At 54.9% G+C, this 26154-nt stretch overlaps 1 protein-coding gene across 2 annotated transcripts; it reads right to left on the bottom strand.

Annotated features, from left to right (window-relative positions):
- Positions 1 to 389: 389 nt before the first annotated feature.
- On the bottom strand, positions 390 to 13026 carry PTBP1 (polypyrimidine tract binding protein 1). Of its 2 annotated transcripts, XM_074337372.1 has the most exons (14): positions 12892 to 13026; positions 9837 to 9867; positions 6520 to 6595; positions 6129 to 6301; positions 5718 to 6035; positions 5528 to 5638; positions 5282 to 5456; positions 4961 to 5038; positions 4168 to 4316; positions 3100 to 3133; positions 2598 to 2690; positions 2288 to 2504; positions 1997 to 2074; positions 390 to 1901 (listed from the first exon to the last, which is right to left on the bottom strand). In XM_074337372.1, the coding sequence occupies exons 1-14, from the start codon at positions 12897 to 12899 to the stop codon at positions 1769 to 1771; spliced, it is 1674 nt and encodes a 557-aa protein (XP_074193473.1). In that variant the 5' UTR covers positions 12900 to 13026; the 3' UTR covers positions 390 to 1768. The 2 variants fall into 2 exon arrangements, with proteins under 2 accessions (XP_074193473.1, XP_074193474.1); XM_074337373.1 differs by lacking the exon at positions 4961 to 5038.
- Positions 13027 to 26154: the final 13128 nt, after the last annotated feature.

The raw sequence follows: 26154 nt of genomic DNA, 5'->3' as shown, positions 1-26154 counted from the left end.
GCCAGCCTGGCCATGCCCGTGGTCCTGGCTTGCTCTGGGCTCAGGGGAGTTTGTCTGGGGGCCCAGATCTGAATGGCAGGTGCTACACGTCCTTGTAGGGACACCAAGGGGCAAGGGGCCCCACCCAGTGCACCTAAGAAAAGGGTTACGTAAAAGTCCCAAATGGGGCAGTTTGTGATCTAGAGCGCTTTGAAAGCTGTCCCACTTCAGACACAAGCGCAGATGACCCCCCCCGCCCCCCCACCCCAGGGAAGGCCACTGCTGGGGCAGGCAGGACCCCATGCACCTCAGCAGGGCCCACCCAAGCAAGCTACCCAAGTGATAAGTGAGGGGGCAGAGATGTATGAATTCTCAGACAGCAGTGAAGATAAGCAGCCCATGAAGAGGAATGGAGTGCGGGACAGAATTTATTCAAAGTCCATACAGACTGGCCACTGCCTTCTACATGACGAACAGAAGAACGCCTTTGGGAAAGGCCATTGTTGTAAAATCACTTTAATTCTGTTCTCCGCATTACAAGTCATTATAAGCCACTGGGCGGGCAGTGGAATGTGCCGTACTCGTCACAATACTGAGCCTGTAATTGCTGGTATCAAAATATACATCTGTGTCACCATAAAAAACGGCGTTTGCTGCCCCTCATGTCTTACAACAGGTATAAAAAATTATAAATATTTACACCCTTGTCCCACCCCAACATGGAAACTCAGGGGTCCAAGCCCCAAGGGAGGGGCTGGCCAGCATGGGGTCTGCGCACAGGGGGACCCCTTGGAGCAGGGAGTGCAGGACGCGAGGAAAAGGAGACAGTTAAGACTTGAGGGCCGTTGTCCCACCTTCTGGGGTCCCAGCATTAGAAGCAAAGAACAGAAACAAAACTTTGGTCCAAAGTTTGCAGGAAAATTAAAACCTGAAAGCTTAAGAGCGCTTGTCCTCTGAGACAGAGAGGCTAGGTGTAAGGCATCTAGAGGTCTCAGATGGAGGCCTGGGGCTTCTAGAAGGACCCCGGCTCCCCAGCCCACCCATGGCATCTGCCCTGGAAACTAGATCCCGCCCTGTAACTTCATTACAAGGAATAAAATAAAAAATACAGTATACAAAGTCATACGAGGAAGAAATTTAGATTACACTCATACCATTTTTATCTTGCTATATAAAAAGTTACTTAAAACTATTTCTCTTGCATATAAATGAAGAAAGATTAGGATATTTGGTCAACTGGAGATATTGCTAGGCACAGGTGTGCACACTGCGTCAAAGCACAACAGAGCATGACGAGCTCCAAGCTGAAGCGCCGGGGTGGGGAGGATCGCACGCTTGATTAGATGAGGGTTGGGGTGTGGGCAGCCCCTGCACAGTGGCCTCCCGCCACACCAGGCACATGATCCCTGCAGGAGGCTGTCCCGAGCCCCCAAACCCCTACGCATTTGCTACCACAAGAAGGCCCTGCGGGAGCAGCGGGCTTAAGGCACAAGAACGCCAAGTGGAGGTTTGGGAGCACCCACCCGCAGGCTGCAGAAGGCACAGGCGAGGGGCCTGGGGAGCGGGCACTGTGCACAGCCACCAAGAGCCTGCAGCCAGCACCCTGCCTCCCCAAGGTGAGCAAGGTGAATTAGATTTAATTTTTTTAAAAACAGGTAAACTGATTTCTCTTTAAAAAAATAAAATCTCTGGTCTTTTAAGGTCACTTCAGCTGCTTTTAAAGTGGCTTTTTGTGGAATGCTGGAAGTTGTCGCCGGGGCGCCCGGCAGGCTGGTGCTGGCGGTGGGGCCTAGATGGTGGACTTGGAGAAGGACACCCGCAGGTGGTGGTTCTCGCCCAGGTCGTGGTTGTGCAGCTCAATGAGCGCCTGGATGGCCTCCTCCACTGAGCCCATCTGGATCAGCGCCATCTTGCGGTCCTTCCTGCAGAATGGGGACAGTGAGGGGGGCAAGGGGGGGGCGACGGGATGGGTCAGGACATTGTGGGGGGAGGGGCAGGAGATGGGCTTGGTACTCACTGGAAGAACTTGAACCCCTTGACGATGCCACCATTGCTAGAGAAGAGCATCTTGAGATCCTCCTCTGATATGGAGGGCCTGTGGGGAGAGCGCTACCCTGAGTCACCTGCCCTCTGGGGAAGACCAAGGCCATAGCCATTCCCCAGACGGCAGTTCTCAGAGGCCTGGGGGCCTGGAAGTGGGGTACGGGAGAGACCATAGTGAAGGTTCAGGAGAATCAGAGAACACCCTGCCCCATGTTGGGGCACTCAACAAGTAGTGGCAGAGCCCCCCACCCCAGGTGGCACATACGGGATGTTGGACAGGTGCAGGGTGGCCGAGGGCGGGAAGATGTTCTGGAAGTTCTTCGAGCCTGGCTTCTTGAAGCGGTGCAGGGGTGAGTTCCCGTAGTCCTTGGTCAGGCCCTGGTCCTCCTGGCCCTCACGGGGGAGCTGCACATTCTGGTGCTTGGACAGCGTGATGCGCACCGGCTTTCCATGCAGCTTGTGCCCATTCAGGTGACTCATGGCTGCGAAGGGGAGCCCGGTGACCCCACTGGCAGGCACAGGCATGCCCCCCCCACACCCCTGCCCCACCCGCCCCACCCTCAGCAGCCCCTTACCCAACTGGGCCTGGCTCCCGTCTGCCATCTGCACCAGGGCATTCTCCTTCTTATTGAACAAAATCTTCACTCGCTGCACGTCACCGTACACGCCTTCAAAAGCACATGGACAGGGTGCTGAGTCCGGGTCCATTGCCGCCTCCCCTCCAGCCCCTTCAACCCCCACCCCCACACTGGCTCTTCCCGGAGCTTTGCTATTCTGCCTCTAGGAAACTGTCTCTAGTCACAGGGACATTACCGGAGGACTACCTTCAGCAGAGAAGTCGTAAAATCCAGGAAAAGGTCAATTGCAAAGAGCCATCACTTTACATGCTACCAACTCGCTTAACTCTGCGAAAGCATGCAGGGCGCTAAACCATGCGTGTCTGCAGATCCAAATAAATATGCAAACCGAAGGCAAACCGTACCGGGGCAGAACCGCAAACTCATAGTACAACTTAGGGCGTAAAAATAACCTCCATTACATGAAAACAAGGTAATAAAAGTGTGAATGATAACATACCGAAAAGAATAAAGAGGCTTTGGGGTGTGACTCTCTTTAGAGGACAGCAGAGCAAGGCAGCGAGGGACAGGGAAAGGGAGAGGTCAGGGGCGAGTTGCCATCGTCCACCGCGAGGAGGCAGCCCGCAGGCGTGCAGGTTGATGGATGATGAAGTTGTCAGGATGTTAATATTCAAGGGCAGGTTGGTTTCCGGAGAGCAGGGTTTGAGGGGGAATTTTGTTTTTATTTATTTATGGTTTTGTTTTGTTTCAAGCAACAACAGGAAGCAGAAGGACCGTGCAGTCAGTTGGCAAAGAAATTCCGGATCAGAAAAAAAATTGGGAGAGGGGAAGGGGAGAAAAGAAAAAAAGTAGCAAAAAACACAGGTCAGTAAATACATAAGAAAATCGGCAGTGTCCCCTCAGTCAGATCTACACACACACTAGTCACAGGGCCACCGGGAGCTGGCCGGAAACACCGGGCTGCGCAGCGAGCAGGAGACGCACACCCTCTGGCCTTCTGCGTGGGCCCAGAGGCGTCTCCTGCTGACCGCTGCGGGAGAGTCTAAAGGCTCACACAAGCATGAGGGGTGGAGTCTGTTAGTGAGGCTTCTAGAGCGTCTAACTCAGACAGGCGCCAGCCGCCCCAGGCAAGAAGTCACAGGAGTGGTCAGACAGGTGAGAGAGCAGCCCAGAGACGCTGGCTGAGCTTAATCCCATCTTGAGAGTTAAGTGTTTGAGCCTTGAGGACCTCACCCAAGCTCCCTCCAAGCAATCTTGGCCCTGAGACAAGGCAGGTGGGCCATCCCGGGGACAGTGGCTCCGGGTGGTGGGAGCAGTGCAGGCCAGGTCCTCCAGAGCAGAGGTGCCTGGAGACCTCCTCAAACAGAGGCTTGTTTAGCTCCACATATTACAAATGTTTTTGTGAACTCTGGATGCTAAAGGGACACAACTCCTGGTGCAGCAAGAGGACACAGAAGCACAACGGCGCTGCCGAGGAGGGCCTGCAGCGCTGGGGGACGGAAGCACTAAGACCTGAGAGCATCAGTCCCCTCATGCCTCCGGGATGAACAGCCCAAGAGCCACGTACCTCAGGGTTGAGGTTGCTGACCAGCAGGACGGAATTGCCAGCGCCTCCCAGGCCAGGGATGGTGATCCGGCCCGCTGCAGCTGCAGCTGCTGCTGCCGACGGGATGGCCAGAGGGGCCAGGGCCCCGTGCACGTTGGGGACGGAGAGGCCTGGGGAGGGAGAGGTGGTCACAAAATGAGCAGCAGTGCCAGACCTCTGCCAAGAGGGGGCGTGTTCCTGCCAGTCCTCATGCAGGAAATAGCAGGGGCCAGACTCAGCCGGCAGGCCCAGCCTCCTCCTCCAGCTCAGGCTGCACTGGGTCTGGACGGCCACATGCGCCCACAGCACAAAGTCCCGGCTCCGGGGATGCACAATCAGGCCTGCGGCCTCGGCCGTGCGTGCATGCAGGTGCCCGTCACCATGCAGACGACACGCCGGGCAGGACGCAGCAGGCTCATGACTGTCACACGGGTGGGCACCCGGCCCCGAGGAGGGATGCTCGGGTGTGCCCTCCCGGCTCATGCCGCTCTGCTTACCAGGCCATTCAAATTCACCTACTAGGGACACAGCCCTCCAACCACGTGCGCACGCGTCCTCGCCCGGGAGGTGCTTGAAGGAACCAGACCAGAGACTGCGGGGTCAGCCGGTTCTGTACAGCCCTGTCCTACCACTGCCCTGCCCAGGCTCCTCAGGGAAGCCAGGGGCCCGCGCCCAGGAAGGTGGGCTCCCCCCGTGACTGCGCCCGTCAGCTCGCGTGGCGGCAATGACGAGGTGTGGGCATGCACAGTCGCCGTGGGACCCAGTGTTTGAGTACCTGCAGCCTGAGGAATGGCAAAGGTGGGAGGGAAACCAGCTCCTGCGTACGGGGAGGCTGACATTATACCAGGTGCACCTAGAAACAAACGAGACACTAATCATCGCACCCACAGCCTCCCCACCAGGGCAGAGCGAGCCAGCGGGTGCCCCACACCCAGCGGGTGGGCCCACCGCTCCACCCGAGCCGGGCACTCTGGCCGCCAGCCTCCCTGGGCGCGGGGTGGGCGTCATGGGACTCCTGGGGCCTGGGCACTGAGACTGAGCTACATGTACTCGCCCCCCATGAGACAGCAGTCCAGGCACCTCGCCGGCATCTTACCGAAGGCTGCAGCCATGGTTTGGTCCAGTGAGGGCTGGCTGTCACCAGAGGGCAGGTCAGGGCGGGTGTAGTCTCGGCTCTTGTCGTTGTTGTACTTGACATTGAGGCTGGTGAGCTTGGAGAAGTCGATGCGGAGTGTGCAGCAGGCATTGTAGATATTCTGCCCGTCCAGGGACTGTGGGGACAAGCGGTAAGTGGCTGGAGCCCTGGGGTAGGTGGTGGGCAGGGGTGGGGCCGGGCACTCACCAGCTTGGCGTGCTGGGCGCTCACGGGCTCAGCGTACTGTAGCAGCGCCTGGAACTGGTTGTTCTTGGTGAAGGTGATGATCTTCAGGACTGTGCCAAACTTGGAGAAGATCTGCCGGACAGGGACAGTCACCCTGTGCCTACCCGGCAGCACTAGCACCTACGCTGCCGCCTGGGAATCCAGGCCCTACCTGGTGGAGGACGTCCAAGGTGACAGGGTAGAAGAGGTTCTCCACGATGATCCTGAGCACTGGGCTCTGGCCTGCCATCGCCATCCCAGCATCCACTGCGGCGGCTGAGGCCGCCAGGGCCAGGCTCCCTGACTGGACGGAGTTGACAGCCTGGAGGGCGGCCTGGGCCCGGGCCTGGTTGGGCGAGCTGTCCGTCTTCAGCTCCTTGTGGTTGGAGAACTGGATGTAGATGGGCTGGCCGCGCAGCACAGGCGTCACCGACGTGTAGTAGTTGACCATGGTGTTGGCGGCCTCCTCCGTGTTCATCTCAATGAAGGCCTGATGGGCAGGGGCGGGGTGTGAGACAGGTGAGACCCCAGGAGACTGGTGCCCCCAAAGCAGGTGCAGGGCCTTCCCAGGATGGGCACACACCTGGTTCTTCCCTTTCAGCATCAGGAGGTTGGTGACCTTCCCAAAGGGCAACCCCAGGGAGATGACCTCGCCCTCAGTGACGTCACTGGGGAGCTTGCGGATATGGATCACTCTAGAAGGCACACCGGCACTTCTGTTGTCGCCTTTGAACTTCTTGCTGTCATTTCCGTTTGCTGAGAAGAGGGGTGGTTTGTATGGCACCAAGAACCTCCCAGGCTCCCATAAAGCAAGGCCCCTGAATCAGCTTCCTCCCTGATGGGGGAAGCGAGTGGTCTCCAATGCCTGGGGCCACCCACCACCCCCAGCTCCCAGGGAGTGAGGCTGCATATGACTGGGGGTTCACAGTCACAGGCAGACACACAGGAAAGCCCCGCCGCGGGTGAACAGGTACCTGCAGAGGCTGAGTTGCTGCTCATGATAAAGGGTCCGTTAGTGACACAGGCAGAGAAGAGCTCGTCCGATCCCCGCTGGAAGAGAGGGCATGCTGGAGCAGGGCTAAAGGTGGCCCCACACCATGGCTCCAGACCCCCCCACCCCAGAATGCCCTTGACCCTCAAGCTGGCTAGTTTACCATGACCCTTGCAATGGCCTTGTGGTCCTGAGTTCGGGACACAGTTCCTTTTCCCTGCAGGACCCCCGGGACCTTTCCCAAGGTAGAGGCTGTCACCTACAGGGGGCTCAGGTGTCACCACCTCCCAATTATGCGGCACCCTTCCCATGTCTGCGAACAGGCCTGTTGAGGTGCCCAATGGCAGGCCCACAGCTCATGCCACCATCCATGTGGGGCTCAGCCCGCCACTCAAGACTGTCACACATCCTCAGAACAAAGCCCCCTTGTCACGGCAGCCACTTGCTCGGCCTATTTTCCAGCCGTCTGAGGACACCCGAGCTGCAGCTTCGTCACTCACAGACGACTAGAAACACTACCTCTCCGTGAGCGGGCGATGCTATCCGGTGACTATCCAGTGACCATGTAAATGGCGCCGACGGCAGCTCCAGAACTGCCGGTCTTCTTTCCAGAAACTTGTTTACTTCTGAATCCTGAACTCATTGCACTAACTCACCAATCATGTTAGACTGACCCTGCACTTAGCAGGTGGGTGTCTGTCCTGCCAGGTGAGGCTGAGGACAGTCAACTCTCCTCAAGGGGCAGGCAGACCCCAGTCCCGAAAACTCAGGACTCAGCCCCCACCCCAGGGCCAGCCTACTAGGAACAGGACCTTGAGCACCAGAGCTCACAGGCTCCAGAGCGTGTGGCCCAGAGTCCTGACAGGGCTCCCACACCAAAGCCCTCTGGCTCCCCTTGACCCCACAGGGAGACCAGCTCACCTGGCCCCCAGCTCTCAGAGCCTCACCTCTTCTCCCTCAAACTGCCCCTTCTCAGGGACACATTATCGCTGCCCTTCCGCCAACTGTAGGCTTAGTTGTCACTCTCACAAGCACAATCATCTCCACCCAAGTCCTCCCATCTTCCTATGGCCCAGAGCTGAGGTGCCCGAGAAGCCCTGAGACTCCCACCCTGCCACAGGTGGCTGTCGAGACCTGTTGGGGAACTGGAGGCTTACAAACTGCCCTTTGGGAATGGCCACGCCAACCGTGGCTGGCTCACTGCTGTGGGCACGTCCCCACATCTGGACCCCAAGTTGGGTGAGCAGCCATAGCGGCTCCCGCTTAGTGTCCCTCAGGGCCAGAGCGCGGCTTAGAAGGGGTGTCTCAAATGCCCCGTGGCACTTGGAGCCGAGGAACACGCAGTCAGACTGCTGCTTAGAGGGCTGGGATCTGAGTGCCTGTGACACTGAGCTCTTTCCACAGCAGTGAGTGGACACCCCTCGCACACTTCAAGGATCCGCAGTGCAGGACAAAGCCACCGTGCAGAGTGAGCCCCAGGACTGCACGCTGGCACCAAGGACAGGCACATGCAAGACCCTCCCTGTCTCTGGATGCAGAGCCCTGACACCCCCCACCCCCTTCAGGCTCACAAAGGCCCCCCACCACAGCGGGACAAAAGCCAGGTATCTGCATGACTCCTGTGTGTCAGCACAACCTACAACCTTACAACGGGCATGTTGGCTGTTGCCTTTGACTAGTGCCGGCGGGGTGTCATTTCCTTGGAGCACTGGCATGCTTGGCCCTAATCATGTCCCCGTGGCAGATGGGCTGGTGCGCCTACATCTGGGGGGGCACTTAGGCCACATTAACCCCTGCCATCCCTCAGGACAAGGCTGGTCTGCTAAGCAGCATCCCCCAAGCACAGGAACACCCAGGTACAGGCAGTGACCGGCAGCTCAGAGGGGACTACCCACTTGGGCACAGACAGCCTGAAGGCAGAACCCTGGGGGACATGGGCTGGGCCATAGCAGGTGCTGAGACCTATAGGCCGTGTGACTTATGAACAGCTGGTCCAGGCTGTGGGGGACGGTTCACCTACCTTTGGCCAGGCCATCCAGCAGACAGGGCTTTTCCCAGCTGGCAACCATAGGCACCTCCCCCAAAGTCAAGCATGAACAGGAAGAGCCTCTGAACAGTGCACTTGCTGCTAATGACAGGTGCACCCTGTTCCCGCCAGCGTCCACAGGGACCTTTACTATGTAACCAATAGTTCAGCATTGCTAACCTTGACACCTCTTACTTATGACACAGCTCATTCTAAAACTGGGGTGAAAAACAATGCTGCCCCGAACCCCATCGTGCCACCCTCCTGGTGTGCTGGCGGACAGACACAGGGCTGTGTTGGCAGAGGGCCTTTCCCACCGGCGCCTCTGGGTTCCTGTCCTGTGCAGGTCTGATTCTGGAAACAGATCCCCTGGGGCTGTGCCGGGAGGGACCACTGAGGACAGCCCCTGGCACAGCTGCTCCAGCTGGAAACCCCAGGAGCATGTGAAGCCAGACACTTTCTGTGATGGTTACAAATGCTTCAGATGCAAGTCCCCCTCCCTTGCTCCCACCACCGAACAAACAGGTTTTATCTGCAGGAAGATCGGGACAGGCGGTGTGAAGACAAGACTCCACCTGGAAAGCCTGAAGCCCCGCCTGACACCACTGCCCACTGACCAAGCCTCTGCAGCAGACCTCCAGCCCCCATAAGCAAGTCAACAGCAGTGTTCAGTCCACCCCCAGGACAGCTAGGGTGCAAGTAGGCCTGGGCCTCCACTGGGAGGAGGACCAGCACCATACTCCCCCTTCCGGTGGAGCCCGCTTGCCAGCCCTGGCCTCCCTGCAGCTTACAGGTACCAGCACTGAGGATGGCACCGAAGGGGTGCAGAGCCTCCATCTTCCTGTCAAAAATAGGATTTCAAACCAAAAATTATCCGAACCACGATGCCATCCAAGGAAGCCTCTTTGAACCCTCCACCCCCACGCCACAAACTGCCTGGGGTACCAGCAGATTTCAACCTCTTCCACATCAGACCAAAAATACTTAGAACACTGGGCAAATGTCCTCATCAGCCCCCTGGCACATCCCAGGACTCTGCGAGGGCAGGGAAGAGGGGTCCCAAACTAAGGCCAAAGTGCATTTACCACTCTAGTCACCCAACCCCCATGGCTAGACACTCAGCCTAGAATGAATGGACTGGACGCTGGCAGAGCAAAGGAAAAGTGTGTGAAGAGCGCCTGGCCTCCAAACCCTCCGTCCCATGCACACTGGGCCATGGGAGCCCAAGACCAGAGGCTGAGCCAGCCAACATAGAAGCACTCAGCAATGCCTACCTTTGTACCAACTGCTATGTCTGGGACAATGCTGTAGGGAGAGAAAAAAGGAGAACGTTAGCAGGTGTGCCGCAGTAGCTGCTGCCAGGCTGTCCAAGATGGCCTGCCGATGAGGGGCTCCCCTGGCTACACAGGTACCCCCCCATTTGAGGCCCTGCTGACTAGTGAGCTTGGGCAGGGCAGGGAAGTGAGCTGTCGTCCATTTAATCTCAACTTGAAAAGGAGCCATCATTGTCCTCCAGCTCCCCTCCCTCCCAGCAGGACCCCAGGCTCCGCCTCTGGCCCTCTCCACTAGAGGTCTGAAGACAGAAGACAAAGACACCCCTCCAAAAGCCCCAGGAGGGACACTTGATGCTTGTTGTTAAGGTTCAAGTGCTGTTGTTTGCTTTCTAAAAATTGGAAATACTTGAGGAACGTTTTCAAGCAGCAAGGCCAATGAGAAGGCAACTCACAAGGCCCTGAGGTCAGAGCTCCAGGGGGACAAGAAGGGGACTCAAGTTCAAACAATGGCAGGCTCCCTCAGAGGGAGGCAGATGGGTTGAAATGATCAGTAAAATTACCCCAAGTTATTCATCAACCTGGCTCCTAGTGAGTGGACTTTCTCCCTGCCCAAGGCCTAGCTGGAAGGTGAGAAGAAACCATGGCTGCCCAAGTTCCTCATACCCAGGGCCTCAACTGTGGACTAGCTCTCAGTACACACATAGAACCGTCCAGGGCTTCTATGTGGTGAATGTAAACTGGAAAGGTCCTCAATGACTCACGGTGGAGGAGTTAGCAACACCTCCCCCCACCCCACCAGGTCACCTGGCTGCCAAGGCCTAGTGGTCTGTGACCAGAGCCTCCCATGTCACACAAGTATGTCCCTCTTGCCCAGCCAGGGTATGGCTGATCTCAGACTGGGACAGCCATCTGCATTATTACCTCTGGAGTCCCTTCATTTCTGCCCTATGAGAGGCAAGGCAGCAACCCACCCCCCATCCCTGGAGCAGCATGACCCCAAGCACTGGGCCCTAGTCCTGCTATCTGCACCTCACTTAACATTCTACCGCATTACCTCCACTGTAGGGCCTTCCCCTCTTCACTACAAAAAGAGACTGTGGACTAGTGTCAGATTAAACACACACACACACACACACACACACACACACACACACCTTAGGGAGCCAAAGAAAAACCTCCCAGAAAAACTGAAAGAATGAAAAGCACGCAGCTTCCCAGGGTGGCTCACTGCTTCCTGCTCTGAGAGAGCCTCAGACGTAGTAAGCTTTTTAAATAAAATGGCTCTTCCTGAAAAGGTTTCCAAACCTTCTAAAGACAAGGCAGGCCAAACAAACTGCTCAGCGGAAAGCTGGGCCTGGCTGCCTAGGTAACCACAACCTCCAAGAGGCTGCAGCTAGGACTGGGCTCTCCAAGCCACATCTGGGGGATGGAACCGTCCCATAATGGTCCTTCAGGTAGGAGGTAAAACGGAAGAACTTGACCAGACAACGGAGAAAACGCTTTTCCACAATGATATCCCTGCAGAATTAAGTACCCACTTGTTTGCACCCACGGCCTTGGGAAGGGGTTCTGGGGGGTGGGGTGGGGGGAGGTCCATCCAAGCCAAAACGGAAGGCAGACCATGAGATCATGTTCCTCATGCTGCAGCAATTTTTCTAGAAGGCTGGATTTAATTCAGCCTGAAACCTATCATTTCAAACCCAAGGCAGAGAGGCACGTGACCCTCTGGGCATTTTTACCACACCCCACAGGAGGTCAGGCTAAGGGAGGAAGGAGGGCTTTCCAAGCTCCAGATCAAAAAAGATAACCAGAACTGCCTTTGGAATACTCAAACTTATTTTAAAAATCAGCACTTAACCCTACTCCCAAGGGGAAATGAAAAAAGCCTAACACGCAAGACACAAAAGCAATGTTTAAAGTCAGTTTCATTTTTAACAACTTTGATCATTTTCCCCAAACCAGAAACATCTGAAAGAAGAGTCTCCAAACTGGACAGACTCATGTCTCTGCCAACAAAACACAGCTTTGTGGCTTGGCCCTAATCTCGGCGTCAAAGTGAAGCGAACCTCTTTAACTTCAGTAAGTCTACCATGATGCCTTAGAACAGAAAAAATTAATAGTTCTGGCAACTGTCCCACCGCCCATTTCTCGCGTTTCCGGAACACACACAATCCCCGGAGCTGTGTGTCTGGGCGCCCTTTGGGAGGTGGCCGGCCGCCTGGCCGGCTACACTGCCGGAAGACTCGGGGTCCTGTCGTTCCGGCCCACGTGGGTCGCTCCGCGGGATTTGGAGCCTGGGAGCTCCTCGCCCCGGGGAGTCAGTCCGTGCTTAAGGAACTGTTGAACAGGAGCACCCCAGCAGACAGGAACAAAGGGGGCGCGCGGGTCCCTCCCCAACTCGTCCCCCAGCACTGGAGCTGAACCGGGGCGCGCGACGGTCCTTTGTGGGCAGCCCCGGGAGGGGCTGGGCGGGGGCGGAGGAGAGCCCACGCCCTTCCGGGCAGGAGGGCGGCGTCTCCCTGCCGCGCCCGAGAAGGCCACGGGCGGGGCAGGCCGAGCGCAGAGTCCGCGCGGCGGGAAAGACCGCGCACGCGCACGGAGGACTGACCACTGCGAAGAACTGCGCACGCGCGCGTGCGGGCCCGACGGGGAGCGGTAAAGGCCACACCAGGCGCGCGAAGAAAATACGGGGAGCCGGAAGGGCCACACGGACGCGCGAAAAGCGGCGCGTGCGCGCGGGGACCGGATGGGAAGCGGGAAGGGCCGCGCGGCCACCGCGTGCGTTCGGGACGGGCCGCGGGGAGACCGGAAACGGGCAGGGCGTCGGGAAGGGTTGGGCTCGTGGGACGCCAGGCCCGGGACACACGGGCCGCCTCGCGTCCCCGGCAGCTTCTCCCCACTCTCGCGGCTGCGGGGAGTGGAAGGAGCCTGGAGGCGCCCGTGGGCCCAGGGCGGAGCGGCAGGCGGGCCGTCGTCCCAAAGAGACCCAGGCGGCGGCAAAAGGAAGGCTGAGGCACGAGAAGGGCGGTGGGAAGTGCGGACAGGCACGACTCACCCGTCCATTGCACACAGAGGAGACCCGCGGGGAACGGAGTGGAGGCGCCGGAATAGCAGGAACCGACCCAACGGCTCCGAGTTATAGACTCACAAAATGGCGGAGACGCCCGAACACGTCCCCCGCGCGTTCTGCCCATTGGCTCCCGCTGCAGATAGGGGGCGGGGCGAGTACCGTGGGCCCCGCCGGCGTCTCCCAATGGCTACGAGGCCGCTCGAAGGTTGGAGCCAAGGGGAATGGCAGGCGACCATTGGAGAAGGCGGCCGTCCGTCAGAGCTCAAGGCGGAAACGGTCGGTAGAATCGGGGATGGGGAAGAAAAGGTGGAAGCACGTGACAACTCCTGAGCCAGTGATCGAGCTCAAAGCCCCCCCTGCGTGGGGCTTTGCGGGGGAAGCCATCTTGAGAGTGGGTACGTGGCGAGTCAGGCGGCGGGAAGCGTGCTTCCCCCGGGCTGCCGCCATCTTGCAAACGGGCAGGGGTCGTCGTCTTCGGGCGTGGGAGCAAAGGTAGGCGAGTCGCCATCTTGGAGTCGGGCAGGACACCTATGGGGCTCCATCTTGCTTGTGGGAACGTTGCAAAAGTTACTGCTACATTGGCACGCGGGGACGTGGAGGCCGCTTAACGCATCCCGGACGCGCTAGAGCTCAGTTCCCCCTGCTAGCCACCGAGCCTGCGGGCGTGTTGTGGTCAGGGACCGCCTCCACTGTCCTTTGTCTCAGAGCAGTGAAGGCCGCCCGCTGTCCGCTCCCTGGCTGCAGGGATGGGGAAACTGAGGCCCGGGACGCAGAGCAGAATACTGCCGTCATGGGGCATTCAGGACCGGGCGCGTCTTCATCCCAGCAGCAGGAAAAACACCCTAAAATGTATTCCCAAGAACGCTGATTCCATGAAGAGTTGAATAGGGTTGCGGGTGACAGGAAACCAGGGCCAGCTGGGGGCGGGAAGGAGGGTCTGGACGGGGTCAGAAGAGTCATAGCGAGGGAGGCTCCCGTGGCCCACTGCTGTTGGAAGCGCCAGGAGCCAATGAGCATCCCGGGCTTGGCCAGGTTCCCGTGCGGAGTAGAAGTTGAATAAACAGAGGAAGCTGTTGTGATTTTAGTTTGCTGTATTCCCGTGCTGAAAAGGGGGTTTTAATTGGCACCGCCTAGAAAGGAAGAAGCAATGACATTTCTCGTTTCCCTAAATTGGGATGAGGCCAGCACGCCCTGCCTCAGGTTGGTTTCATTTCACCAGCAGAGACCTGGCAATGAGGACACTTTCAGGGCCGTGCAGGCCTGGACTTGGCCCAGAAGACTAGGAGCCAGATTGCTACCGGGGATTAGGAACAGCTACCATTTTCCACGGAGCCTTCTGCCCTGTGGGCTTTGGCTCTCCCTCTCGCTTCAGGACATCTGAAGCCCCAGAATCGCTAATCAGGAATGTCCCGGTCGAGTGGATTCGTGGGTTTGTTCCCTCCCGAACTCCTGCCTGAGCTCCACTGTGGGTACCACCAGGGCCAGCTGCACATCTTCCTTCTGGTGCCAGTGTCCCGCCTCCCCCCCACACCTTTGACAGCAGGGGATGGGAGGGAAACTTGGCAGCCCCAGGGAAAAGGGGCAGCTGACAGTTGGTGGAGGTCTAAACCATCAAAATCATTTTATAACCCACTTCTGACCCTCTGTCTTGCTCAGAGCCCTAGCCCAAGTTGACCTTGCAGCCCAACAGACCCCACACCGCCACCAACCACCTGTCTGGCTTCCAACCTAATGCAGGCCTCCTTTGTGCGGCTGTTCCCTTCTGGAAGGTTCTTCCCCAAGCCTGCACAACTCCCTCCTTTATTCTCTCACATTCTGGAGGCCAGAAGTCCAAAATCAAGGTGTCAGCAGGGCCATGTTCTTTCTGGAGGCTGCAGGGGAGGGTCCTTCTTGCAGTTTGGAACTCCAGGCCTCGTTGGCTTCTAGACACATCACTCCAGTCTCTGCCTGTGATCACTTTCTCCCTTATTCTCTCTGTACCTTCTCTGTGTGTCTGTAAAAATACTTGTCATTGGGGTTAGGGCCCACCCAGATAATCCCCCACCCAAAATAATCTCATCTCAAGACCCTTAATTACACCTGCAAAAACCCTTTTCCCAAATAAGGTCATGCTTACAGGTTTGGGGATTAGGATGTGGACATAACTGTTTTCAGGGCCCCCAGAGTCAGCCCACGACACCATCTGAAACTTGGGCTGGTGGGCCTTCATGTTTGCCGTGGGGATCTGGTGGCCCTCACAGCTACTGAGGTTTAGTGCTCCCGGCATTGACAATTAGATCCATGCCCCTGATTTATGTAGGGGCAAGCTAGCTTCCTCTCTTTGTCTTTCTTTTCCTTTCTCAGCTCCTTCTCCCATCCCAGCCTTGCCAGCCAGCTGCTTCCCTCATGAATGATTCAGGCTGAGCGTGGCTGTGTGCTCACCTTGCAATTGTTTGAGAATTTTGAAAATGATACTCTCTGTGGCAGAAACAAGGGAGGTGGGTGGGAGCTCAATGGGGGGGGGCTCAGTTCTCTTTTCTGATCAGATGGGGATGGGGAAATGGTGCCTCAGTTTACCCCTTTTCAAAAAAAAAAAAAAAAAAGGCAAGGCCAGTCCCTCCTCACCTTCTGTGGGTTTTCCCTCCAGTTTCAAATGGAAATGGCTTAATAGCTTTGGAATATTTAGTCCTGTGCTTGTTTACTCATTGCCATGATTACAAAAGCCACCGGTCGAGGGTCCCAGGGCGTCACTTCACATGTCCCCTGCCTTCCAAGGCATCCCAGACTCTGACCCATTTTCCACATTTCTGTTGGACTGAGCTGGGGAGTTGGGGGATCAATGAGGCTACTGCCCCCCAGCCCCTTTCCCCCTCCTAGCTGGGTGGCCTGGAGCCACTCCTGGACTTTCTGGGACTCCCTCGGGCCTGAGAATATTCAGAATAATGCCTCCAGCCTGGGTCCATTACAGAAGAACTGACTTCCCAGCCCCAAGGCTTCGGGCCAGTCGCCCTCTTCCAATTAGGGTGGGGGCTTCCTCCATCATCACTGTAAGCACCTAGAGGGATTCCTGTCTCTGCAAGGTGGGAATGGTGACTCCCAAGTTCCTTCCCCAGAATTGTCATGGTCACCTCTCAAAGGTCTCATCCTGGACCCCATGTCCAGGGCTCAGTTTCTCTCCTCCCCCAGCCCCAGGCCCTCAGGCCAACTGCAAAGTCCCAGCCCTGGTTCTCCAAAACCTGCCTGGCCTGCCCCTCCCCCAGGAACCCACCCTCTCCCTAGGCCCTGTCCCTGAGCTGGAGCTGTCTCCCCACTCCCTAGCCTGATCCACACCCCTGGGAGTTAAACTAGTGCTTGGCACCTCCCAGTTCTAACTTCTTAATCCTCTGAATAAGAAATGCTATCAGTAGCCCAGAGCACTTGAGTGAGCTGCCTGAACCACTGGGCCTGTAAGAGGCCTTGCTGGCCTTGGTCCAAGCTGCTCACCTTCCAGAGCAAACAGTCTGGCCTGTCCAACAAAGGGGCAATTAGAGTGACCACCTGACCCAGGGATACCACGCTGTCATGCGGGGAGTCACGCGAGGTCTCTGGTCCCACTCCCCACACAAGAACGCAGGATATGGTGAGGCCAAACGGGAACACCCACGGAGCCATAGATAGGGGAGTCATACTACTATAGTCTCGCTGGCGGCTGGGTTGGAGACACAGGCAGCAGGAGCCACACTATCCACAACCTGCCATCCACTTCTCTGCAATCCACAACCCGCACTCCGCCGTGCTAACTGCAATCCGCGCTTGCCTGCCCCCATCTTCTGCTAGCGTAGCCACAGCAGTTATATTAGTGGCCAATGGCTCACTGGTTACAGCTGACGGCCAACTAGCCACAGCTGATGGCCATCCAATCACAGTTGATGGCCATTTACTACCTGAGCTAGCACCTTTCTATGTGAGGGTGAGAGCCTGGAAACTGCACTCCTGGCTCTGTCCCCACACACGCCTAGGCATGTGCTGGAGAGAAATGAAGCTTGGGTGCACACAAATCCTTGTACCCGTGTGTCCACAGTGGCCAAAAAGTGGACATGGCCCAAGTGCCCATTGACAGATGAACAGATGCGGACAACGCGTCCATCCATGCAGTGGAATGTTACTCGCCGACAGAAAGGAACGAAGCACTGACACTTGCCACAAGGTCATCAGGGCCCCTGCTGTCCCCATGGCCCCTCGCTGCTGAGGCTGTCCCTGGTTCTCCACTAGGAAGTCCTTCCCTGCACACTGTCCTCTGGGGGCATCACCACGTGCAGCCCACGCAGAGCCGGTGGCAGAGATGCATATGGGACTCCTGCCAGGCACTGGGTGTGCAGGAAGCCTGGGTGGGCCTCAGGGAAGATGGGCAATAAGCACAGAACTGAGGGTAGTGATAGCTGGTCAGGGGCTGCAATGGAGCCCTGCAGGAAATGGAGAGAGAGGGAGGGGTAGGAAGGCGCAGGGGTGGGTCAGGGTGACCTCACTGGGGCCACATTCAATCTAAGGGGGGTAGGGTGGCCACTGCAGAGCTGGGCCACGAGTGTGGAGGAGGGGTCCACAAAGGCCCTGTCATGGTCCCCAAAAGATGCGTCAATGTCCTGACCTGTGAACACAATGTTGCTTAGAAGGAGGGTCTTTGCAGATGTAATTAGCTAAGATGAGGTCACACTGGAGTGGGGTGGTCCTAATGCAATGACCAGTGTCCTTACAAGAAGAGGGGAATTAGGACACCGGTACACAGGGAGAGGCCACATGGTGACGGAGGCAGAGACTGGGGTGACAAGGCCACCAGCCTGCAGTGCCAAGGTTGCTAGCAATACCAGAAATGTCCCCTTTCACAGCCCCAGAAGGAACCAGCTCGCCAACAACTCGGTGTCCAACTTCTAGCCTCCAGACCCGAGAGAGAATACATGCGTGTTTTACGTCACCCAGTTTGCGGCTCTTGGTCACAGCAGCCACAGGACACTTCTTCTGCCTTTGACAAGTGCGGAGGCCAGGCCGGCAGACAGCGGTTGTCCTGCCTGGGCCGGCGGCATCACGTGATGACAGGAGAGCTGGCTTGCTTACGCGGCCTTGCAAAATTTATGAAAAGGAAGATGTCTCGATACGGAGAGGGAACGTGAGCCGGCTGTAAGCAATCCTATGGCCATCTGTTCACCCGCCTGCCGCCTGTCCACAGGGTCATGGGGCCACAGGTACCAGCCAGGATGGGGCCGAGCATGGGCTCTGGGCCACCCAGTAGGTCCCGGACAGGCCAGGGCACAGACCCAAATCCTCACTTACCCACACCCAGCCAAGTCACTTCGGCTGAGCCTTTACTATAATAAAGCAGTCGTTCTCACCTGAGCAACCCTTTCTGCCTCCTACCCCCAACACTGGACAATATCAGGGGACATCTGTGGTTATCATACTGGGGGTGCTCCTGGCATTGATTGGGTAGAGGCAGGGATGCTGCTTGACCCTCCACAGTGCCCAGGACAGCCCCCCACAGAGAGTGACACACCCGAATGTCAGCTGAGTTAAACTATAGCCCTTGATTACTCTGCAGTGGACCCCGCAGAGGTTGGGCTCCATTGTGAGGGAGATGTGGGAACATGATAAGAAGCTAATTCTAGAAGGATCCAGGTGCAGAGGAAGGAATGTGTCCCCCAAGCAGGCAGGTGGGACTCCCAAGATACAAGGAAGAGCGTCCCTCAGGTTTCATAACAGGTAACATATGAAACCCAAAACGGTGAGCCCTGAGGTGGTGACGTTGCTGGCATCAATAGTTTATAGCAGAAACGGACACTTGATCTCGTGTGGCGGGCAGCCGGCTCAGGTGGCCTCAGGACCAGCGGCCTGAGCAAAGCACCTGAAAACCCACTTGGGGACAGGACTGGCCCTGTCCCCCATCTCGGTCTGAACACACAAGCAGGTGCTTAGTGCCCTGGTTCTACCTGGAGTGGAAGCCACTCCTTCCTGGAGTAGAGACACTATGTCACCAATTTGTTCTTGCTCCGATGGGCTGAGGGGTGGAGGCTGTTAGTTGCTTGTCCGAAGGGGAGGTCTGGACGAGATACATCCTGCACTGGCTGGGGGCTTCTTCCTGTGGTCACCTGGGAGGCCAGGAGAAGGGGAGGGAAAGGAAAGGATGCAGACCACTGGCTCCAAGTACCTGAACAGACACTTTTGCAAAGAAGATGGACACGTGACCAACAAGCCTATGAGAAGATGCTCACTGAACACGAGCCATCAGGGAAATGCTGATGAAACCCACAGTGACATGGCACCTCAAGCCCAGGACTGCCATTATCCACACAGTGGTCACCCTGTACGCGAGGATGCCAGCAGGTTGGGACCGTCGTGCCCGGCTGCTGGGATGTGACATGGGACAGCTGCTGTGGGAAACAGTGGCCATTCCTCCAAAGGGTAAAAATAAAGTTACTGTCTGACTCAGCAATTCCCTCCTAGGAATCGCACTCCAAGGGAAATAAAGCCACATGTCCACATAGACCTGGACATGTGTATCCACAGTTCACAGCAGCCACAGGTGGGAACAGCCCGAACGTCCACTCACAGATGACAGTCAAACACAACATGTCCCATCCACACACTGGAATATCACTCAGCTGTGAAAAGGAGGGAGGCGCTGACACTCGCCACAACGTGAGGGACCTTGAACACACGGTGCTCATGAGAGAAGCCGGCCACACAGGCCACACAGTGTATGATTCCACTTACGGGAAATGTCCAGAAGAGGCGCGTCCACAGACAGGACGTGGGTTCATGGTTGCCAGGGGCTGGGGAGGGGAGGGGGTGATGCTGATGGGGACGGGGCTTCTTTTCTTTCTGAGGCTTTTCTACATATTTTTCTTACTGAGTTTAAAATGTATGTATGTTAAATGTTCGTTGTACACAATTAAATAACCAGATAGAGGAAAACTAAAAATCACCTGTAAGCCCCTCCCCTCAAGTCAGCAGTAACTACCTTTCATATAGGAAGCCGTCCTTTCCTATTTCATGTATCTGTTTATGTTATATGGGGGAAGTGTGGCTATGTAAACACAGTTACGTGTGTACGTAATGTGTGTGTATACATGTATGTACTGTGTGCATATTTGTATATGCACACATATAATCCCAGTCAGGCTACTGTTTTCTAAACATTGGCTAGAAACTAGTATCGTTGTAACCAGTTCACACACCCCTAGAAGGAGGTAAGTAAATGTATAAGTCCCTCAGTGCTGTTCCTCCCTGTTTCCAGACATTTCCAAGGCCCATTTCCAACCCCAGATGTATTTCCACAATACATTGAAAAACCAACTCAGGTTGGTGTGGCAAACGGGCAGAAGAGGAAACACATGTTCCCAGCAATCCCAAGGTGACAACTGCCCATGGGTGGACCTGCTTACATTGGGCAGGGTCTTCGAGTTTTGTTTTGCAGCTTTATTCTGTTCACCAGAGTGAAACATGCTTCCTTGAGAAGGTTCTCCCAGCCACTTCCCCCTTATTTCATTATTGTTTTTAATTATTATTTTTTATTAGTTTCAGGTGTACAAAGCAATGTAATAGTTAGACATTATACCCCTCACAAAGTGATAATCCCCCCAATCTACTACCCCTCTGATCGTATATAACTGTTAGAATACCATTAACTATATTCCCTATGCTGTACTCCACATCCCATGTCCATATGTGTATTTAATTGTAGTTGACATTCAATATTACTCTACATCAGCGTCAGGTGTACAGCGTATTGGTCAGGCATCTACACAGTCTATGACGTGATCCCCCTGATAAGTCCAGCGCCCATCTGGCTCCCTACATACAATCTTCACAACATTATTGATGATATTCCCCATACTGTATTTCATAGCCCGATGACTATATTGTGACTACTAATTTCTACTTTCTAATCCCTTCATCTTCTCCCCCATCCCCACTCCCTCCTGTCTAGCAACCATCAGTTTTTTCCCCCATATCTCTGAGTGTATTTCTGTTTTGTTTGCTCATTTATTCTATTCCTTTAGATGCCACATATAAATGAGATCATATGGTATTTGTCTTTCTCAGTCTGACTTATTTCACTTAGCATAATATTTTCTAGGTCCATCCATGTTATTGCAAATGGTAAGATTTCATTTTTTTTTATGACCGAGTAATACTCCGTTGTATAGATGTACCTACAATTTCTTTATCCAGTCGTCTATTGATGGGCGTTTCGGTTGTTTCCATATCTTGGCTATTGTGACTAGCACTGCAATAAATACAGGGGTGCATATATTTTTTCGAATTAGTATTTTGGATTTCTTTGGATAAATACCCAGGAGTAGAACTACTGGGTCACAATGTAATCCTACTTTTCAATTTTTTGATGAACTTCTGTGCTGTTTTCCATGGCGGCTGCACCAATTTGCTTAGTTTACATCCTGAAACTTTCCAGATGATATTAACTTTTGGGGGGGAATATTGGGGAACAGTGTGTTTCTCCAGGCCCATCAGCTCCAAGTCGTTGTCCTTCAATCCAGTGGTGGAGGGCGCAGCTCAGCTCCAAGTCCAGTGGCCATTTTCAATCTTTAGTTGCAGGGGGTGCAGCCCACCATCCCATGCGGGAATTGAACCGGCAACCTTGTTGAGAGCTCGCGTTCTAATCAACTGAGCCATCCAGCCGCCCCAACATTTCTTCTTAAATATCATTTTTTTCAAAAAAAAATCATGACAAAATATGCATAACAGGACATTTGCCCCTTTTCACCATTTCCAAGTGCACAGGTCAGTGGCATCAATCACAGAGGGTGCCAAAAAAAGGTATACACATTTTTTTATTGGGGGAGGGGAACAGGACTTTATTGGGGAACAGTGTGTACTTCCAGGACTTTTTTTTTTTCCAAGTCAATTTGTTGTCTTTTCAATCTTAGTTGTGGAGGGTGCCATTCAGCTTCAAGTTGTTGTCCTTTCAGTCTTAGTTGTGGAGGGCGCAGCTCAGCTCCAGGTCCAGTTGCCATTGCTAGTTGCAGGGAGCAGAGCCCACCATCCCTTGCGGGAGTCAAGGAATTGAACTGGCAACCTTGTGGTTGAGAGCCCACTGGCCCATGTGGGAATCGAACCGGCAGCCTTCGGAGTTAGGAGCACGGAGCTCTAACCGCCTGAGCCACCGGGCCAGCCCGGCCTTATACACATTTTAAGAAAGGAAAAAAACTATGAAAATTGTAATACTCAAAATATACCGATAACAAAAGATGAATACAAGTCATGTTTGACTTCTGCACTTACAAGAGGTGCTCAAAGCGGTTACCATCAGTGTAATTTTAATACAGTTTTTTCCTGTCTTTAAATGTGTATACATTTGTTTGTCATCCTCCGTACATTCCTGTTATTGTCACTGTCACCACCATCTATCCATCTATCCCCAGATTTTCTCATCTTCCCAAACTGAAATTCTGGAAGCATCATTTTTACCACTTGCCTGATCTGATTGTTGGTGCTGACTGTCGCATGTCCTCCTCCTGGTCACCGTGCCATGTGCGAACCAGGGCCAAGTCCCAAGCAAGAGGGCGGCCCCACCCCACATTCCAGAGGAGCCCAGCTGACCTGGGATCTGCCGAGTCCTCTGGGTCCCCACATCCCGGACCCTCCAACCAGCCCAGTGCCCAGGGAACTCCCTATCAGAAGAACAGAGTTAAATAAACAACAAGAAAAACCCATAAAGACCGAGGAGATAGTCCTTCTTCCCCTAAAATCCACCCCCTCATTTTTCATAGAAAGCAACATCTCCCCCCACCCCACCTCCCCAGCTTCTCTGTCCAACCAACAGAGTTTAAATTCCCAGACATGATCCTGGAGGAAAATTCTAGAATCAGTTGGGCAAGTGTAGGCCCCTTCCTTTCTGCTGAAGATAAAACAGGCCCAATGATAAAAACAAACATACCGGGATGCTGGCATTTATCTCCAAAGCATGGAATGCTCTGTGTCATTTCCAGACATTGTGTAGGGTTCCAGCAGGGCCAGGCCAAGGCTAAAAACACAGCTTTTAAAATGCCCTCATTCCTCCAACAACCTGCAAAATTTGTGGCTTTATTTCTCCTGCGAAGCTTTTGTCTCTGGAACTTTCCACAGGGAAGAATTCAAACCTTGAGGGATCCCCGCCCAGGCCCCAAAGGCCCCTTTACAACGAAGCCGCTGGAGGGAAGGGGATCTTGACCTCTGTCAGGAAAGCAAAATTCCTTAGCGTTAATAATTTTCTTTGCTCCCTCCCGGGGAGCACAGCAGCTGGGCTGCACCAGGAGGGGACCCGGCCACATTCCCAGCATTCCTTCTCTGTCCCCACTTGTTTGTTTGTTTGTTTTAAATTAGATGCCCCAAGAGCTCCTTTTTCCTTTTGTTTTCTGCCAGTGGCCAGCCTTCAGGGACTTTTTGCTCATCCTAGAACCACAGGCTGGCCAAGCCACAGGACGTTCCAGCACCCTCCCAGGCTGCACAGCACCCACCACCACAGGCCCTGTCACCCACTGCTGATGCCGCAGGCGGTCCCCCACTAGAGCCATGCAGCCTCCAGCCAGGACGGCTGTGCCTCCCCCATTTTGCCATTGGGGGAGGAAGGCAAGCAAAAGAGATATCTGACATTTGCAGGCCAGGCCTGTCATGGGAATACTGAGGCCTGGATCCAGGGGAGGAACAGAATTTCCAATGCCAGTCAGACAGCGGTCAGCCTAGGGGCTGACATCCAGCTTCCCAGTGGGGAAACTGAGGCAGGTATTGAAGTCACTCCCCCAGGTTCTCAGCTGGATCTGAACCCTGTTGAATGTGTTTCTATCCCCAGTGCCCAGTGCACAGTGGGCTTCTCTGAGAGGGACAGACTGATCTGGGTGGGGCTTTGGGAGCGGCGGGCAGTTTCAGGGGCTGTTTTATTGCCCCTGAGCCTCTATGGTGTCCCTAAAGCAGGGCCCAGGGTCACCAGTGTGGAGAGCCCTCGACCCTGGAGAGGCTGCCTCCCTGCTGAGTGAGTGACCTCCTTGTCGTGCGGGAGACCCGGCGGGGTCTCTGGTCCCGCTCCCCCCATAAGAACGCAGGATATGGTGAGGCCAAAAAGGAACACCCACGGAGCCATAGATGGGGGAGTCATACCACTATATTCTCTCTGGCGGCACTATACTCTCACTGGAGGCTGGATCCACACTGTCCGCAAACCGCCATCCACGCTTGCCAGCCCAGCCGCCATCTTCTTGCTAGCCCCCATTCTTTCTTTCTCTCTTTCCCTCTTCTCTCCTCTCTAGCGTAGCCACAGCAGTTATATTAGTGGCCAATGGCTCATTGGTTACAGCTGACGGCCAACTAGCCACAGCTGATGGCCATGCAATCACAGTTGGCCATTTACTACCTGAGCCAGCACCTGTCTATGTGAGGCTGAGAGCCTGGAAACTACTTTCTGGGTCTCTGCCCCCACACTCCTCCAGGAAGGATAGCAGGATTGAACCAGATAAGGGTGGGTGTCAGCAAACATCAGCGAGTATTGTTGCCAAAATGAGACTATTCTCAAGAAATTGGGGTCAGGTTCAGTCTCAACAGGTGCAACACGTGGGGCCTTTATTGTCCCGCAGAGAGCCCATTTGTGCAGCCAGCACTAGGCGGGAGCACAGTTGGCGATCAGCACGTGAACAATCTGGGAACTTTGGGGACGAAGCCTCTTAAAAAACATTGAGGTGAAATTCACAAAACGTAGAATTAATCATTTTTAGGTGAACAAGTCAGTGCATTTAGTACATTTAGAATGTCGTGCAACCACCACCCCCATCCAGTTCCAGAGCATTCTATCACCCAAAAAGAAGCCTGGTCCCCATCAGCAGCGATTCCCCCACCCACCCCTCCCTAGCTCCTGACAACCACTAACCCGCTTCCTGTCTGTGGACGCGCCTGTTCTGCACATTTCCCATAAGTGGAATCACACACTGTGTGGCCTTGTGTGTCTGGCTTCTCTCATGACCACCGTGTGTTCAAGGTCCATCACGTTGTGGGGAGTGTCAGCGCCTCCCTCCTTTTCAAGGCTGAGTGACACTCCCGTGTGTGGACGGGCCACGCTGTGTTTGTCGATCACCCACTGATGGATACTTGGGCTATGTCCACCTTTTGTCTGCTGTGACTAGTCGTGAACACATTTTTGTTTGAACACCTGATTTTGGTCATTTGGGGAACATACCCAGGAGTGGAGCTGCTGGGATAGGGGTGACTCTCTGTGTTTGGCTTTTTGAGGGTCTGCTGACTTTCCCACGGTGGCTGGCCCATTTTCCTTCATCCCACCAATAAGCAGGGTCCTTCCTGGTGTGGACGCACACAGAGCCCAGGTTTAGGGCCCCGCCGTCAGCCTTTCCATGTGGCTCCCAAGGTCATGCTGGCTGAGTCAGGACTTGGAGAGGGTGTGCATTAGACCAAACCGTACGCTTTCATCATGTGAAACCTATGTGCACAGGAGGGAAATTGGGAAATTTGGACAAGCTCAGGCAGCCCCACGGTGAGTTACCACCTTGGACTCTATGGCTGGAAAAACCTGCCAGGGATGTTTGGTGCCCTGAAAATGGAAACCCAAAGAATAATATCCACACACAAACCACACAGGCTGTTTACAGCAGCTCCGTTCACAATGGCAGAACCTGGGCGCCACCAAGACGCCCTCCAGGGTGGTGTACAAACACACTGTGCTCCATCGGATGATGGAAGGTTACTCAGCACTAAAGAGAACGGGCGATCGAGCCATGAGGAGACATGGAGGAGCCATGAGTGCTTATTACTGTGAAGGGAGCCAGTCTGAAAGGCTACTCACTGTATGGTTCCAACCACAGGACATTCTGGAAAAGGCAAAACTGCGGACATAAGAAAAGGAGCCATGGGTGTCGGGGCTAGGGGAGGAGTACATGGGGAGCAGAGGGTTTTAGGGCAGTGACACTACTCTGATGGCTCTGTGATGGGGGATCCGTGTCACTGTACCTTTGTCCAAACCCACAGACCATCCAACACCAAGACAGAGGCCTGCTGTCCATTGTGGACTTTAGTTAATAACACATCAATATTAGCTCATCAATTATAATGTACCACATCAATGCAAGATGTTAGTAATAGGGGAGAAAATAATGGGGAAACTAGGCTGAGGGGTATATGGACACTCTCTGTAATTTATGCTCAATTTTTCTAAAAACCTAAAACTGCTCCAAAAAATTAGAAAAAGGGCAGCGGGGGGGCACGGAATGCTAAGAAGGGCAGGACGGGACCCCCCCTAAC

This window comes from Rhinolophus sinicus, linkage group LG07, assembly GCF_036562045.2.
Source record: "Rhinolophus sinicus isolate RSC01 linkage group LG07, ASM3656204v1, whole genome shotgun sequence".
In the NCBI taxonomy this organism is placed as follows: domain Eukaryota; kingdom Metazoa; phylum Chordata; class Mammalia; order Chiroptera; family Rhinolophidae; genus Rhinolophus; species Rhinolophus sinicus.
The sequence above is the reverse complement of the archived record's forward strand: the minus strand, read 5'-3'. Positions and strand labels throughout refer to the sequence as shown.

Coding starts and splice junctions, on each gene's coding strand:
- PTBP1 (XM_074337372.1), bottom strand. Junction 6,036..6,128: donor TGCTGAAAGGGAAGAACCAG/GTGTGTGCCCAT, acceptor CCTGCCCATCAG/GCCTTCATTGAGATGAACAC. Junction 5,039..5,281: donor AACCATGGCTGCAGCCTTCG/GTAAGATGCCGG, acceptor GTTTGTTTCTAG/GTGCACCTGGTATAATGTCA.